Source organism: Bremia lactucae, linkage group LG8, assembly GCF_004359215.1.
Source record: "Bremia lactucae strain SF5 linkage group LG8, whole genome shotgun sequence".
NCBI lineage: Eukaryota > Oomycota > Peronosporomycetes > Peronosporales > Peronosporaceae > Bremia > Bremia lactucae.
The window spans coordinates 2,371,705-2,390,535 of record NC_090617.1 but is presented as its reverse complement, the minus strand read 5'-3'; the positions used below and the strand labels follow the sequence as shown (position 1 = coordinate 2,390,535).

General features: G+C 45.3%; 2 protein-coding genes across 2 annotated transcripts; both read left to right on the top strand.

Annotated features, from left to right (window-relative positions):
• Positions 1-3,748: 3,748 nt before the first annotated feature.
• On the top strand, positions 3,749-5,662 carry CCR75_001836 (uncharacterized protein; the record flags this gene model as incomplete). Its single annotated transcript, XM_067959937.1, has 1 exon — positions 3,749-5,662. One exon carries the CDS (start codon positions 3,749-3,751, stop codon positions 5,660-5,662), a length of 1,914 nt encoding a protein of 637 aa, XP_067815745.1.
• Positions 5,663-5,892: 230 nt separating this feature from the next.
• Positions 5,893-8,523, top strand: CCR75_001837 (uncharacterized protein; the record flags this gene model as incomplete). The annotated part of the gene is made up of 4 exons (XM_067959938.1): positions 5,893-6,163; positions 6,228-6,293; positions 6,368-8,154; positions 8,235-8,523. 4 exons carry the CDS (start codon positions 5,893-5,895, stop codon positions 8,340-8,342), a joined length of 2,232 nt encoding a protein of 743 aa, XP_067815744.1. The 3' UTR covers positions 8,343-8,523.
• Between the last annotated feature and the right edge of the window lie 10,308 nt (positions 8,524-18,831).

Sequence of the window (18,831 nt, the reverse complement as noted above, 5' to 3'; positions counted from 1 at the left end):
ACAATACTCAGATTTGTGACTATTTTTGAATAACGACTACAGTATAACCTGTCTAAATTAATAATGTTGGGACGCCCTTTCCTGATAAATTTAAAAAGTTTAGAATTTTAGACAGGTGTAGTATCCCACAGATAAATTAATTATTTCGCTTTTTTGGAGGGATGTGGTTATAAAAGAAAGGCCTCTCCCACAATCCCCAAGAAGAACTCAGCAGCGCATCAACAATGCCTCTGGGAGGAGCACGCCACAATGACGGACGATGTCCGTGTGGCTCTCTGCAAACATTACACATAGAATCCCGCACTGATCTAGGCACAGCTTGTCAATTGACTTCAGGACAAATATCAGCTGGGGGTCAGCCAGGCGACGGTCTCCAGCACGCCGAAGAAGAAGGCAGACCATCTTCGACTTTCAGAAGACAGCAGTAATGTATTCACTGATGGAATCAGCTCTGCTGGCTTGGTTTAATGCCCATTCGGATCGTATCAGTCTTAGCGGAGACGTTGCCCGTGAACATGCAGAGCGGATTTTGGACCTTCTTTGTCCAGGACATGAACTATTTCAGCTTTCCAACGGATGGCTGGAATCCTATATAGCTCTGAATGGAATCCGCGCCTATCGCAGTTCGGAGAGAGCGGCGCGATGGACATGGTTGATGAGGAGGATGCGCTTTCTCCCTTATGCGAGGTCCTCAATTAGTATAAATGGAAGAATATCTACAACATGGGTGAGACTGGCTTGTTCTATCGGATGCAGGTAAGCACTCTGCGAAGGACACCAAATTTTGTTATCTGGTGGCTAATGCAACTCTTCTGTTTCAAGCTGACACTTCGCTTGCAACAGGGAGCTGAAGGGGTGAAAGCAAACAAGGAATAAATGTGACTGTCTACTGCAATGGTGATGGGTCCGACAGAGGCCCCTATGGATCATTGGCACTACGCCACTTCTCGCTGCTCCCGCCATGTCAATCTCCAGAACCTTGGCTATCAGTATCGCAGCAACAAGAAGGCCTAGATAACACAAATTATCATCTTGGAGTGACTGAGGGACTTCGATGGGAGAATGGCAAACCGCAAGGTGCTGCTGATCCTGGACAACTGCAGTGCACACGTCCTGCTTGCTGATCTGTCGCAGCGAATCGCAATTCGCAACACGACAATCTACTATATTTCGCCCAACATGACGTCGAAGCTTCAGCCGTGCGACCAGGGTATCCTACGCAACCTCAAAGCCTACTAGGCGCAGCTTCTCCCGTATGCTCCTTCAGGATCTCGACAATGGTGTCGTTGAGCCGGCAAAGATAAACATCTTTCATGCTATCTAGGTGTCAGTCTCAACTTGGTCTAACGATGTCCGCATTGAGACCATCCATAACTGTTACCGGCATTGCAACATCCGGTCAGAACCAGCTGATGCTGCACCAGTCCTAGAGGAGCAGTGCCTTGACAATGAAGTCATGGTGGAGATGGAACATCAGATTAGACGCTTCAGGTATCCTATCGTGATGAACATCCGCAACCTGCTAGACTATCCTACCGAGCGGATCACATCATACATTCCAGACGTGGATGAAATCATTGAGGACCACCTCCCGACTCAGCCTGAGGACGAGCAGGAATCGCTGTCGTAGATGCTCAGAAAGCACTCGAGTTGCTTGAGACAATCTGGCTGCAACAGGATGGCGGCGCGCTGGGTTTTCTCAAGTCCGTACAGCAGATGAAGGACAGCGTTGGAGCAATCCGCACAAACCAAATCGCTCAGCCTGACATACTGTAACGGGGCACTACGACTTGAACTGCTTCAGTACAAGTCCATTTCGCACTGCCTCAGTTGCAAGTGGTGCCCTACATTATTTCACGTACACTAGTACGTGCAGAGGAAGACTTCTCTTTAAGGCAACTAACTTAAAGAGGGTTAAATGAAAACTGTATTAATATAAGTAAGTATCTCTTCTATCTATCTTGTAAATGCAAACCTAATTATAATCTAATACTAAACATGCAATTGAATACTTATCTGATCTTATCTGTATCTCTCTTTTGTTTATCTCTACAGCTGATTAGTCTGCGAAATAGATAAAATGGTCTATACCTATTTATGGATAAGAATTTTGAACATAACTACATAGAGTAATATCCTCCAAATATTCTCTACGTTTTAGATAATATATTAATTAACAGCCTTTAAGTGTTAATTTCATGTAACGATACACCCCGTTACACATACGAGATTTCTTCAGACGTGTTTAGTGCTTTCAATTATTTTACAGTATCTGATTTTTTTCATCAAGAAAAATTATATGAATAATAAATTTAAAAAAAGGGACCTCAAATTGCATTTAATAATTAAATTACAAAGGTTTATTAATCATTAAATGTGCTCGATTAACGACGAAGTTAAATGAATAATTTAAGAATCTTATTAATTAACTCGGGATTTTCTTAAGACAGGCTCTTCTGTTCATTTCATTTTTCTACTTCAAATGAAAGGTAAATTTTGTCTGGCTCAATCAAATGTGAAACATTCTCAACATCTAGAGCTTCAAGCAAAAATTCTACAGCATATCAGATTTTGCTCGTCACATAAATTCTAGCTGGGTATGTGAGCCAGCTTCGTGAAAGACGCATCATTTTTTCCCTGTCAAAACAACTATTTCTCTGCTTACAATTATTGGGTAAACTATTCCTACGAGGAAACAGCCTCGACTGTAACCAGTATGTAACATAGTCGCATGTTGAAAGAGAATTAACGCAAGACAAAGTTGTCAACACGCAAACACACAGAAGACAATCGCGATAATGCACATATATTGGATTGTTCATGCTTGAACTTTATATGGCGCAATAGTCCCGAGTCCGTAGGCTTACAATTCGTGCGATTGTAAGCTCGTTGGCTGCAGTGCGTCCTATATGTCGCAGCTGAGCCATAACATAGCAGGCTATCCTGACAAATACAAACACAGTTTCCTGTAAGCATTTTTTATTAAATATAAACAGTCCCGATCGTTAGCGCGAATGACTATTTTTTTGGTCAAAGCTAAACTTTATCGCCTATATTACCAGGCTTTGGCTTCATAAAAGAGAAATCTACGGGGACGCGAGCTGGAGTAAGGGACCTCGAATAATCCAAGTGAAATATAATGATAATATCTATAGGTTATGTAGTTTTACGCTAGAGTTGCCATATCGTGCGTCTGTCGTAAAGCCGTCAGCTGGAATAAGAACGAATCTTAGCAAATGTTTCTATCAATATAGAATGCACTGCACACCCCTCCCGACTAAACCGACTGAATGGGCCGCCAATCGAGCTCAGAGAGCGACCAAGTTTCACGCCAAATACGCACAAATCACGCGATCGGATATTCCGCCGCTTGCCGTATGTATCAATTGGTCGAGACTGGCGCCGACAGCTGTTCTCGATGATTGCTTTTTCCAAGAACGTCGGTGCAGAACCAAGACATGTGTGTGCATGACACGGGCAACTCGCGAGTTTTTTACATCTGACTCTTATGCGGCTAAAGGCACAGTGCCGCACAAGCTCAAAATAACGACTCCTACAGTTTGCCTTGTCACGTGATCAACCTCGTTTTGAATTGATAGTGGCAAGTAAGTGGACTGCTATTGATTCCGGCAAGAGGGTTACGCAAGACTTTGGTGCAGGGAACAATAGAGCTGTTTTTATCGAACCTTCAGCGCAGATTCCAGGAAAGTTGCGCTGGCGTGACGCTTCGGGCTCCGGAGGCTGGACAATGCAGGTCCACCGACGGTGGCTCAGATTCGTGCTGGTGGTACTGCTCATGAATTCACAGGCCAATGCACAGATTTTTGCAGTGCAAAGTCGCGATGGGGATCCAGAAACGGTCTTGAATTTTAAAGAGGATCTCAATAATGGACGTGTTCCAACGTTGGCGACGCAACGACCAGAACGGCCATGGTTGCTTGACCAGAATGCATCGTCGGACTCGTCGGAACCAGCAGAGCCCTCGACACCGACGCCCGAGGTTTTAAAACCAACCGACGCACCAAGTACACGGGCGCCTTTGACAAGTGCTTCCCCGGGAGTGAATAATAAGGACGTAGATGCTACCGACAAACCTTTACCTGTTAACAAACCCGTCGATCCTGCAAAGCGCGACGCCAATCGAGACAAAGCGACTGGTGTGGTAAAGCCAAAGGACGAGACCACGGAGGTTACGTTTACAAGGTCCCCACTTCTTCAACAGACAGCGCCTGTGTCCGACGCCATCCCCACGGCTGACAGCAATGCTAATTTTGACAAGCCAACCTCCAGTCCTCCAACTGAAGTTGAAATCAAGCCAGAGGAGTCGAAACCCGTGCCAAATGCACCACCGAAATCAATTTCTTTAAAAGTGAGGAAACAAATCATCGATCCCGAGTCTGGATCGGACGACGATGCCAGTGTAGGCTCTAAAAGTGATTTAAACGAGACCCAACAGACTTTGAAACCTCCTACGAAGAAGGATGCCAGTACGATTCAAGAGACTCTCGAATCAAATACAGTCGATTTAAAGACAAGTAAAACAAGTGACAAGACTACGAAACAAGACAATTTATCCGACAATGGTACGGATTCAAAGCAAGAAGCAGATACGTCGCGATCATCTTCGTCGTCTGGATCGCCGTCGGCCGCGGCGTCCGTATTAGCTGATGCAGCATCGAATGCCACGAGTACTGCATCAAATACGTTAATGCTTGGTTTAATGATGGCAGGCGCGATTGCGCTTGTGTTACTGGTCGCCCTCTTTGTATACAAGAAAACCAATCAACTGGTCCAAGACGACGACCCTGGTCTTGAAAGAGGACGTCACGATCACACTCAAGGCGTGGCTCAAGCGTCAACAGTGGCGGCAAATTATCATCAGAATCACAACATGTCGCCAACAGGGTTTAGTGACGACAATTACCCGCCAAATCCTGGCAATAGCCAATTCGATCAGGAGCCTTACGATCACGATGGAGGTCGACTTACGTACAATGATCCAAACCTCGACATGTTGACACCACGAAGCCAAATCGCTTTAGCGCATTCTCAAATGTCCTTGCCACCAATGGCGCAAACAAATTCTTCACACGGTACGAGTCAGTATTCGCAATACTCGTCCCAGTCGTCGTCGTTTTATGGTCAAAGTATGTATAGCTCTGGTCACTCGGGGAATCACTTTCAATCAAAGTATGACAGTCGACATCGAGAGGATCTTGCTTCCGAGGACGAGAGCGATTTTGGGGGCGATTCGATTCAAGATCTGTCGAATGGATGGCATGGAATGGGTCAAAAAGGGTCGAAAAAGACGACAAAGCGACCGGATTTGTCTTTGGACGAGTCGTTTTTTGAACCCAAAGACTCGCGATCGACGTCAGCAAGTGATTATCACGGCCAAACGCGCTTTCAAGCGTCCGGCCAGACAGAATACCGCATGTCCACGGCAGATGAGAGCAGATATATGGGCGACGAGAGTTTTGCGGCCACGAATAGTAATTACGACCAGAGCCACTACAATGGCGACCCGAGTTTTCAAAGCAGCGGCTTTAGCGAGTTTGAGGCATCTGGTGCACCCCGCCGACGAGGGGATAGTAGCAATCATGACGCGTCTTCGTTTTATCGGACCAAAGATTCTCGATTTACGGACGCTTCATACTATTGAGCGACTTACGAGTCCTGACCAATTTTAATGTCCCTCAAAAGTTTGTCCATGGTTGTGTGTAAACCTACGGATGTCTGTCAAAATGGAATTCAAATTAATTTATACTTTTGGCGATTGTATTCCTGTAAATTTGTATTTAAATTGCGAATTTTTCATTGTTCGTGAAAAACAAATTAATATATAGATTGAAAGGTTTTCTTTAAAAAAAATAAAAACAACCGACTGATGTGATGTACACCAAGTGCGTCCGATCTCGTTCCGCAGTGGCAGAGACATCCTCGCCCCTTGGCAGACCTTGCAACTCTTCTTTGGCTCGTTGTTACGCCTCGTGGGGCGCGTTTAGTACGCAAGTGCCAATTCTTTGCAACGTATTGCAAGATTCAGTATCAAACCGCCGAATCTCTCGTGTTGCCACGAGTAGATTTAATACCGAGAACATCACGCTAGAAGACGCGCCATGGCGGACGCGCAGGATGTCCAGACGCTCAAGATGCAAGGCACGTGACATCGTGTGGCCATTTAAAGCACACTCTCTTCCTTTGTGACAATATCGTGTGGTTTGTAGTGGTACGGAAACACGAGAATGACCCGGATCGTCGACGTTCGACTCATTTGCGATTAGAACCGCCACGTACGTGGCCATGTTGCAGTCCTTTTTCGTGCCATGATGCGACTTTAGACACTAATACGCGTTGTAACACGTAGAATCCGATGTCCGATTAGCGAGTTCTTTCCAACGGGCCCGCACATCAGGCGTTCATCGCCTTCTTCGCTCCAATACTAGCAGTATCGGGAGCTATGTACCACCGACAAAGGAGAACGATAGTACTCCTACCGGCAATAATGCGTCTAGCAGCAACGCGATTGTTGAAAACGACAAGCTTTATGACTCGAAAGAAATGCCTTCCGTGCCTGAATCGGTCAAAATAGACGATCATCTCGCTACTGACCAAGTCGAAGACGATCCAGTGCCTTTGTATCTCGAACACACATGGACCCACGTGGTGCTTAAAATGACGGCGTTTACCGAAGAAGATACCGTCACAAGCTTTACGTTTGATGAGAAAGGAGGCGGTATTGGCCAAACTTGTGAGAATATTGCAAGTATACCTGCCGATACACTCCTTGCAGAGACCGACCACGCACGTGTGCTGTATAGTCACGGGCGTTTCTATTTAGTCAATGGCGACCAAGCAAATGGGGACACGTTTGTGCGGTTAAGTCCCGTGGAAACCCAAGCAAATGACGAAAATATGGGCGATCGTATGCAATGGCCTCTCGAGCCTCACGTGGCATTTCGAGTTGGAAAATCGGATTTTCTTGTTACATCGTTTCACGAAGAATTGCCAAGTCTTACGGTCTCGGCATTAAGTGGCAAATTAGCTGGCACGGAGTTTGTGATTACACAAGAAGGTGCAGGAATTGGTCGATCTGCGGAGAATCAAATCCATACAAGTGATGGGGAACTCTCTCGAAAACATGCTGCAATTTGGTTTGATGAATTGACGAATCAATTTTATTTGATTGATTTAAACTCGACGAATGGGACATTTATGAAACTCGTGGGAAGTTATCAAGAACCCTATCGACTGGAAATTGGCGACGATTTACTCGTGGCACAAACGTGTTTAACTGTCAATCGGTTTGACTTTGGAGCGCATGCCGACATGGGCGCTCGTAAACATATGGAAGACGCGCATACGATTATTCAAGACTTGTGTATTGAACCATTAAGTCGTTTGGGATTGCATCCCCAGTCATTCTTTGCTGTCTATGACGGCCATGGCGGTGACGAAGCATCTTCGTTTTTGAGTGACGTGCTCCACCATAGCCTCATTACCGCGTTTTTCATGCACACGAGTGAATTGAAACCTTTACTAACAATGACAATTGAGGAATTGCAATCAATCATCATGAAGCGCTTGACCAATGCGTTTGAACGTACGGATGAAGAATTTTTAAGGACCTCGGATCGTCCGCAAGCTGGAAGCACGGCCACGACAGTCTTTGTGGCGGGCAAGTATCTCTTTGTGGCCAACGTTGGAGACTCGCGCACTGTCTTGAGTCGCAATGGCACAGCTGAACGACTTTCAAATGATCATAAACCCAGTCGAACGGACGAAGCGCAGCGGATTCGAGAGACTGGCGGCTTTGTGATTCACGGACGTATTATGGGCGAATTGGCCGTCTCGCGTGCCTTTGGCGACGCCCCTTTCAAGTCGTTTGATCTCGTCGAGCCTTTGGTCGATGACATTGACACGAAAGCACGGAACGAGTACAATTCGCAGGAATTACCGGTGAATCCCAACGATATTTTAAAAGGTCCATTAGTGATTCCGACGCCAGAGTTTACCGTCACGGAATTAACAGACGAGTGCGAGTTTGTGATGCTCGCAAGTGACGGATTGTATGATGTGTTGAAAGATCAAGAAGCTGTGGATTTTGTTCGTCGAAAACTTGTCGAATTGAAAGATGTGCAACGGGCTGTTGAGGTGTGTGAGTGAGTGGATTGTGCTAGATGATGCTTGTGGTGGATTAATGGCGCGATTCTCTCTCGTTTTTCTTTGTGTAGGCGCTTATTGAGTATGCCATTTTTCATCAGCGGTCGACCGATAATGTGACATGTGTCGTTGTGATGTTTAAAGAGGCGAAAGAAATAGTGTGGCAAAGTTCCTCGTAAACATGAGTCTGAGCGCTAAAAAAGAGGACAAAACATCAATATATAGGATAGGACGGGACAATTACTACTATTGAACGAAAAATTGCCGTATGGGTTTAAAAAGAGTAAAACCACATTTTAGGAAGAGAATTTCTAAACTCACTTCATGCAGTTTTTAGTCAATTTAATTTCTGAATTACAGCGTATCACATTGCATTACATAGATCAACGCCAAACTCTCCGTGCACGATCACCAACTGCGGCGTTATCTGACGGCTTTCCATTGACTTTTTTGCGCGGTTTAGAAAAGTTGGAACCGTCCTAGAACGAAGTGCAAGTAAAGATTTTTTTAAATACAAGAATGCTGGTATCCCATCATGACCCAGACCGTCCCGAAAATTCAAGTAAGCGAAGCCATAAGTGCTTGAACTATCCTTTCCAAGTCACTTTAAAGCAAAGAGCTTGGAAGTTGGAGATAGATAATGGTGCTCAAAACCATGACCTTGTGCATCTTAGTGCATATTCTTCCGTACGCAGGCTTGGGAATACGGCAAGTCAGCAGGTGGTTCGCTTCACAATGCTGTTGTCCCTTCTAGAACAATTTAATAATTGTCTCTCGTTCATCATGGCCAACTAATGAACGTCTTTGAGCGTTACAGGCGTGTGGATGTCGTACGAGTGAGTGCGATGGCCTCACTTGTGGTTCGGTCGTTAGCATGACTGCACAAGACCTCAGTGTGAATACCCAGCACATTGTGGAGTTAGATCCCGACGGCTGTGCACGAGCAAATGCAACATCGAAGGTCCGCTATTGTGACGTGGACATAGTTATTGACGGAAGTGCACAAGCACAGGCAGCGTCGAAGTTCAACCACTCGAATAAGTTAAGAGGTACGAAACAAGGATGCTTTCTTGAAAAGCAACATCCAAGAGAATTTGGAACGCCCGTCTATAAGAGAGAGTGCGAAAGTCCTTGCTCGACTGGAGAGTCGATCGTGAAGGATATCGCTGTGGTAGCGCAACCACAGCTAGAGGATGTTGGGGAGGATATTCACCAAATAATTTCTGAGAGAAGAAGTCCCCGGAAACCTGTGGTCTAAGGTTCCCAGGTACCTTTGGAAATAAGTTCCAAAGAAGAAACTGAGACAATCAATGTCTTAGTAAACAATGGATCAAGTGTAGGCGCTTATACACTTGATCTATTAGCGCCTCCGAAGTTAACTTCGGAGATAACTCGATTGCCAACGCTATAATCGAAACGGTTTTTGCTGATCTGCGTAGTAGTAAAGTCAAGCAGATCTGCCTACTTGTCACAGATGACGACAACGTGGCCAATATTCGGTCGGCAATCGTATTTCTTGAGAACGAACGGATTCTCAATAGCTCATCGATAAACGAAAGTGTCCTGAATGAGAAGATTCGGATTATACGTTTTACGTCCCGATCCTGGGAGTCTTTGAAAACAACCCATATGCATAAAGATTTAGTTGAATTTTAGGATGTCTTCCCTGAATCAGTACCGTGCGAGTTGCCTAACGACAAAGGCACTCGACACGAAATCGACCTTATCCCAGGTTCGAAATACTGTGGTATGAATCAATTGCCGTTGCGTCGTGAACAAGTAATAGCGATCGACAAATTCTTTGCCGAATGCTTAGCAGCGGGCCATGTGAGGGAATCAACTTTCCCACATAGCTCTACAACCTTCTGTGTGCGCAATGCAACAGGAGGTTGGCGGATAGTGCATGCATTCAATAAACTGAATACTGCAACTGTACCGGCTCAAACGCCGATACCACGAAAATATGTAATCATTGATGGCATGTCAAAGAGTACTATCTTTTCGTCAATGAATCTGCTGGATGGATTCTATCAGATCCTTGTGCGTGAACAAGATATTCCGCTCACAGCAGTAATCACCCCCAAGTAGTATGCTATGGGAGTGGCTAGTCATGCCACAGGGGTTTAGTAATGCCCCTGCGACATTTGACAAACGTGTAACCAATCTATTGAGATCGGGGCGGGATTTTGTACCGAGCTATTATGATGACGACTTCGTTCATAGCAGACCCATGAACGGAACGCCGGATGTTGAAGTTCATCGTATCCACGTCCGAAAGGTTCTTACCCTTATGCGTAAGCACAAGTTGCATGCAGAAATGTATATTCGCTGCAAGCGAAATACCTCTTCTTGGGTGCATCGTGGGTAAACACGGTGAATGCCGCGATTCAGAAAAAGATCAAGGCGATCACCGACTGGCTTGTACCAGTCGATGTAAGGGACTAAAACAGTTCCTCGTTTAGCGGCATTTTTGCACAAGTACTCACGTACTTGTGCTAAAATGACAGTATATCTTTCTTCTTTGTTGAAGAAAAAACGTAAAGTTGTCATGGAACCCTGATTGTCAGCTTTCCTTCGATGATATTAAGAAAAGCTGGATGCAATCGCCAATCCTGGCGATTGCAGACCGAGATCGACCTTTTCATGTCGTCCCTGACGCCAGCGATTTTGCATTCGGCTGTGCGTTAACGCAATATGTCACAGACGGCGCAGAGCGCGTCGTCTATTTTCAATCGCGTCAATTTCAACCAGCGAACGCAACTATTTAGTGTATGATAAGGAACTCCTTGCCATGAAATACGCACTGGCTAAGTTAGGGTCTACCTCTTGGAAGATAGACCGTTCATTGAATATACGGACCATGCGTCTTTACGCACGGCCATAAGCAGTCCACACCTCTCGCATAGAATGGCGAGATGGTTGTCTTCCTTTGCGGAGTATAACTTCTCCGTGGAGTATAAATCAAGACGACTAAGCGTTGTCGCTGATGCCCTTTCGCGCCGGCCCTATTTTGAGCTGGCTGCGCAACAGTGACCATAAGATCACTGTTGCAATAATAAGTGTTCCGATGTCAACATTAAATGACGACGTTAGAAGAGCTTAACATGAAGATAAGGCTCTTACAGGGTTGATGGATTACCTAAGAGATCCATCCCAACAATCCTTAGAAGGGTTGTCGAAGTTGTATCGATCCTCAACAGATAGATATACAACGCGCAACGGTTAATTGTATTGTTCAGCCATTGCTGGCGACACACCTCGTGTCATCATCCCTACCCATAATGATCTGCGATTACGCATCATGTATGAGTACCACGATGCACCAAAAAGTGGTCATCGTGGACGGGAGAAGACATTTCTCACGATAAGTTCCGACTTCTACTGGCCACGCCAGTATGTGTTCGTCCACAAGCACATACGTGCTTGAGAAGTTTGTCAACAAGAAACCCCAGTGCTTCATCCCGTGCCCAGTGCTTCATCCCGTGCTCCGTTACATCCTCTGCCTTTTCCGGCAGAGTGCTGGCAGTCCGTATCTATGAACTTCGTCCTCGGATTCTTTGAAGTCACCCATAAGAATAATGGTATTCTTGTTTTTGCTGAGCGTTTAAGCAAGATGGTACATCTTGCTGCCGTCCCGGAGTCGATCACAGCCAAAAGCTGTGCTCGTGGCTTTATTAAAACGATCTTTTACTTGATGGGTTACATTTTGAACTGGTCTCAGATCGAGACCCTCGATCCACGGCGGGATGAGCTCAAGCTTAAAATCTCCGTGCAAAATTTTCATTGCGAATTGTAGCATGAGAATTTCCAGATTCAGCATGAGAATCTGCAGTCGTGAACAAGTCACTACCATCCTCAATACCACTTTCTAATTAACACCCTGCGGCTGAGTTAGTGAGCATTACTGGTTTAAGCTATGCTCTATTATTGATTTTAGTACTACCGCAGCCGCAAACCTGTATAACTAGCCATTGAAGGAGATGGTAACAAAAATACGTTAAGAATGCAAAGGTAAAGGTGAAGTCGTAACAAGGTTTCCGTAGATGAACCTGCGGAAGGATCATTACCACACCTAAAAAACTTCCACGTGAACTGTGGCAAAACTTAGTTGGGAACAAATTAGGCGGCGACTGCAGACTTTATTGTTAGCGGTTGCTGCTAAATGCGTCCCATCATGGCGATCGTTTCGACCTCGGTTGGAATTAGTAGCTAACAGTGTTCAAATCACTTGGATCACATTTAAAAATGTCAACTTCTGATCATCCTGAAACAGATGGTCAGACGGACCGTGCAAACCGTATTCTCTAAGAGATACGTCTCGGACACGTCCACTCTTTTGACAGCTGGAGCGAGTTCTTGCCGATGTAGAATTTGCCATCAACAATTCAGCGCATGCTTCTACAAAGCATACACCATTTTTCGTGAATGGCTTACGACACCCTCGTATCCCTATGCTGTTTGAGAGTAACTCTTATTTAAGGGGGGAGGGACTCGCTCGAGCAAAGAAGCTTTAGCTCTTGCTCATGACTCATTAGCCCTAAGGTTCAATGCGAAGGATACGAATGTTGAGTTTACTAACATTGAAGTGGACAAACTCAGTAATAACAGTTATGCTTTTACTGACTTAGACAACGATGCTGGAAGACTCAGCATCGAAAACAATACTATTAATGATAATGCTCTCAATCGTGAAGAGATGAATATCTCCGCAGTGCGAGCCGGTTGCACTGAAACAAAAATAAAATCGAGTCAGCAGGTGGTTTCCTGCTGGCTAGCGAAGCAGTGGTCCATTTGTACGGGATTCCATCGCTAGTGCGGTGGACCGACAGATACGGAACTCTGACAAAAATGGAAAAGCAAACACACTTAAATTTAAAATTAATGACCTAGTCATACTGTCTACGGTAAACCCACCAAAGCACGTAGTGACGAGTGTAGGCAGTAATAAATTACTGCCCAGGTATATCGGCCCGTTTCGTGTATTACATCGCTAAGGCAATGCATACACGATCGAGCTGCCTCGTAGAATGCGTACGCATCCTACTTTTTTTGCTGGTCGTCTCCGCTCACGCCATCAGTACGAGGCTTCTTCCGATCCGGATTACACCGGAACGGTCAAGGGCATCAGCTAAAGCCTTATGGCTCCCAGCTAAAGACTTATTGTCTCAGAACAGGGTCTATTTCTTTTGAGCAAGACGATCCACTCTTTCCTACAAGAAAGAAAATCTTCTGACGAACAGTCAACAGCTTCTTTTCGTTCGCCAGTTTGTTCAGTCTCAATCTGCGCACAACTTTTTACCTGGTCACGAGAAACATTGTCGACCGTCACCGCTAATGCGCGGCGACGAAATTGCTCGTGGTCAAGATTCCCTCTTAAGGAAAAAAGGGTGTGATTCGAATTACAATGCTGAATCGGGCTCGTCAAACGAGGCGAATCCGATTCCCCCCCCACATCCATTGATGGGTTCGGGTGGTGAGAAGCGCTTTCTTGTTAAAAGATTCTTGAGCCACCGTGAGGCAAAGAGGTTCGAGTGAGTTATCTCGTTCGTTGGCGAGGGTGTCCGCCCTCGCATGATAGTTGGGAACCTCGTTCCTAACTGATATTGGACGTTCCGGGTCTCGTCTTACATTACGACGAGACCCATCCTCCTTGGTAAAAGGTCCAACGGAGAACGAGTGCTTCCCGAGCAAAAAAGTATTGAAGGTTATCGATCCCTTGACGCATCTCGTAAGAGATGAGAGTCCTCCAATGGGGATCTTTGAGGAATATGCTTCCTTAGGGCATTTACCTGCACCCTTAAAACAGCATGGACATGAGTCTCCCCACGAGAGGCAAGAATCCGTGCCTCTCTAAACATAGGGTGCAACTTATAGGGTGCACCGAGTACGGTCCGTTCTGGAACCGTTCACGGAAAGCATTTAGCTTGTCAAGCCAGACCTCACAGCCTATGTTATGTACATTCTATACAAAGGCTGTCCAAGCTCGGAACAAAGGTTTGACATCCTTTGTTCGTTTGCAAGTGTACCACCGATGCCGGTAAAAGGCATTGATGAAGAATTCTGTTTCAACCTCACCAGGCTTGTGAAGCCATGATGAGTCGAATATCGGAATATGATAATCGCCAAGATGGGCTATCGCATCAAGCTTTGCTTGATACCTTCAAACGAACGCTGACAATCAGCATTCCATAACCATTTCGTCTTTTTTCAAGAGACGAGAGAGATGAACTGTCATCTCGGCATAATTGCGAGAGTACTTGTGCAAGTACGCCGCTAAATCAAGGAACTTTCTAAGTCCCTTGACATCGACTGGAACTGGCCAGTCGGTAATTGCCTTGATCTTTTCGAGATCAGGCGCACGCCGTGTTTACCGACGATGCACCCAAGAAGTGGTATTACGCTGCAGCGAATATGCACTTCTTGAGATTTGCGTACAACTTGTGCTTTCGCATAAGTGTAAGAACCTTGCGAACGTGAGTTTTATGAACTTCCACCTCCGTCTTTCCGTTCATGGCTCGGCTATGGGCGAATACATCGTCAAAATGACTCGGTGCGAATTCTTGCATCGGTCTCAACAGATTCGTTTCGCATCTGTTGAATGTTGCAGGGGCGTTACTAAGCCCCTGTGGCATTACTAGCCATTCCCAGAGCATCCCGTTGGGAGTGCTCCTTGCTGTGTACGAGATGTCCCGTTCACGCATAAGGATCTGATAAAATCCATCCATCAGATCCATAGACGAAAAGATGGTACTCTTAGACATAACATCAATGATTACGTCTTTTCAAGGTATTGGCGTTTGAGCCGGTACCGTTGCAGCATTCAGTTTATTGAATGCGTGCACTATCCGCCACCCTCCTGTGACGTTTCGCACACAGAAGGTCGGAGCGATGTGGTGAGGTTGGCTCCCTCACATGGCCCGCTTTTACTCGATCGATAAAGAATTTATCGATCGCAAGTACTTGTTCACGAGGCAGTGGCCACTGCTTCATGACACAGTACTTCGAGCCCGGTTTGAGCTCGATCTCATGTCGAGTGCCTTTACCCTTAGGCAACTCGCATGGAACGGTTACAGGGAACACATCCCTGAGTTCAATCAAATCCTTACATAAAGAATTTGTTTTCAGTAACTCCCAGGATTGAGTAGTATATCTCTCAATCTGAGTCTTCACCGTGAGGACACTTTCGTCCATCGATGATCTACTGAGAACCCGTTCGTTCTCTGCAGAAACTGCCGCTGACTGTATATCGGTTATGTATTCGTCCTCTGTGACGAGTACGCAGATCTGCTTGATTCTACCACTATGCCGATCTCTCAAGAATCGCTTGGGTTCTAGGGTTGGTAATTGAGTTAATTCCGAAGTTAACTTCGGAGGCGCATACAGATCAAGAGTGTAAGCGCCTACTCTTGATCCGTCATTAACCAAGACATTCAATGTCTCGGTTGCTTCCTGGGAAAAATTCACAGGCTGCCGAGGGATCAATCCTTCAGGATGCTGAAGTCTAGTCACTCTAACATTAACTATTTATGGAGATTTCTTCTCAAGTACATGGGGACTTATTCCCTCAACGTCTTCCGACTGTGATTGCGCTATACCTGTCGGATTCTCTACGGTCGACCCTCTACTCGACCTAGGATCATCGTGCTGCCCCTTCGGGGCAACCGGTATCTTCCTTGAATGTCGCCCGCTAGGCGTACATTCATGTCTCAATCCACTGGACTTGTTCGAGTGGTGGACCTTCGGCGCTGCCTGTGCATTGAACAGCCGCCGGCAGCTGACTCCACAGGGTAATTAGTAATCACACTGTGATCTTGTGCAGTTGTACTAACGACCGTACCACAAGTGAGGCCATCGCACTCACTCGTAGTACACCCACACGCTTCTGGACGAAGTGTAACTTCCGATACTAATATTGCTGCTTCATTTCCCATAGTAAATCCCTTTTTAACTTTCCAAGTTTTATATTTGAATATACTAATAGTAATATTACAACTAGCATTCCGATATTATCATTTCCTGATTAACTTCTTACGTTAATATCAGCTGTGTAACTTCCGATCCTAATAAATTTCCATAGTCAATTCCCTTTTTGACGTCCCAAGTTATATAATCAAACACACTAATAGCAATAATACTACTAGCATTCTGATTTAATATATCATGTTTAACTCCTCATGTAAATATCGCCTGCGTAACTTTCGATATAAACATTGCTGCTTAATTACCCATGCTAAATTCCTTTTTAACTTCCCGTCATATAATCAGACATTCTAATAGTAATATTACTACTAGCATTGCGATTTAATATTTCATGTTTAACATCCCTTGTTAATATCGCACGCTCCAAGACGTTCAGCAGATGACCATTTGATGAACAAGTGGCAGACATCTTTACGGATCGATGCTGCCAGCTGATCCTTGGCTCATATTTTCTGAGCCAAGGTAAATCAAGGATGACATCAAATTTGTCATCCAAATCTAGTACGATGAAATCATCATCGTACTGTAAATCTTTTAACGTGTAGTGAAATTTCATTACGCGTTTCATTACTGTTATCGATGCGCCTGTCGCAAGACCCACGTCCTCCTCGTTGGAGGGATGTCGCGCTTAACATATTTGAGCCTACGACCCTCTAGTGCCTGGCGACGAATAAAGTTATTCGACGCTCCGCAGTTCACTACGGCTCTAAGTGACAAATCATTTGCCACTTTAGCTTCAAGGTGATGAGGTATCCCTCATCACCAAGTGTAGAGACACATAAAGATTGTGTGTCTGGAGCAACTTTAGTCAGGAGATTTGCAAATTCTCTTGAGGTTGCTGGATCAGTAGGGCGTTGCGCCCTACTGCCCCCGACCGTTTTTTGGCGGTCCGCCTCGCTGTTGCGATTTCGCAACAACGTCGGACACACAAACGTTGCCCTTTTTGGCATTCGGTCCATAATTACGATCAGTACCTCTCGGTACTGGGCGTGGGGCACTACGCTCATGAGCGTAGTGTCCAAACTTTTGACAGCGATTGCATTTCTGCAATCGCTTATTGCTCGAAAAGCGAGGTCTCTCACTTTCGACGTAAGAAAGGTCCAAGGGTTCTGGACCTCCCAGCTCTTTTCGTCTTGGAGGACGGTACGATGACGAACTAGCGTGAGCCTGTCTCAAGGTAAAGTCCTCCTTGTTCCGCAACGGATATTGCTTCTTCAAGCGTATCGAGTTCCAAGCGGAACAGGTGGGTCTTAACGGGGCCATCCGCAAATCCTTCTATGAACACCGTGGTCAACGTGTATTAGGCATATGCGTGAACATCACGCTTGCTTTGCTTGAGTTTCAGAAGCTCAGATCGAGCTCTGAGCTCAGATCTAGGCGGTTCAAACGTCTATTTGAGCCAAGCTGTTAAAGCCTCTTGCGACCCAAAGACATATGGGCGCGCAATTTAAGGCCTAGTGCCCAAGTTTTGGCACGACCTGACTGAGCAAATGCGACTTGCATTTGCTCGTCGACGATGTGACGAACCCTTATGGCATCGTCCAACTAGACAAACCATCTTAAAAGGGAGTCTTCTTCGACTCCCCTATACTTAGAGATGTCAATCTTTAAGGTTTCCGGACGACGCGTTTGCGTCATCCCAGGTACAGGGGTCTGTACCTGCTTTAACCTCAACAGTTCTGCCTGTTGAGAGCCTTGCTGATTCAGCAAGGCTACCTTCTACTTCATCTCGTCAAGTTCATGTTGTATGAACTTGGCGATGGCTGAATGGAGGGCATCTCTGTCCAAATTGGACAGCATTGCCATGATGGCATCGTATCCTACGGTCGAACTCATTCGTTCGACCGCACTCCTCTCTATGTCACTTACAAAGGAGTAGCTTTCAAGCGAAACGTGATGCGTATTCCCACTATCATCTAACATGTCCATGTTAGATAAAGGAAATGTGGTCTTTGGACCGACTAAAGAGTGCTACCAGGTGTAACGGGGCACTACGACTTGTACTGCTTCAGTACAAGTCCACTTCGCACTGCTTCAGTTGCGAGTGGTGCCTTACGTTATTTCACGTGCACTAGTACGTGCAAAGGAAGACTTCTCTTTAAGGCAACTAGCTTGAGAATGAGAATGAGAACTGGATTAATATAAATAAGTAACTCTTCTTTCTATCTGTTAACTCTAACTTAATTATAAACTAATACTAAGCCATGCAATTGAGATCTTATCTTATCTTATCTGTCTCTCTTTTGTTTACATCTACAGTTGATTAGTCTGCGGATAAATAGATATAATAACCTATATCTATTTATGGATAAGACTTCTAAACATTACTATTTAAAGAAATATCCTTCAAATATTATCTACCTGTTAGATAATATAATAATTAAAAACCTTCAAGTGTTATTTTCTATAAACGATACCCTTCGTTACACATACAGTGAAAATATATTACATGACGTTTTTATTATATACAGATGGGGAGGATGTTGGGCTAAACCAAAAGGCCATTTACAATTGGCGTAGCAGGTGACATATTGTAGTCATCTCCAATGGGAGAAGGAGGTGACTTATTCCCCACAGTAGACGCATTAGCGTCTACTGAAACATTTGCATTATAGCAGCTGCACGGATACGTGCAGCTGCCAGCTTAGCGGCCTCACGGCTACGCGCACGGACTAATTAGTCGACATG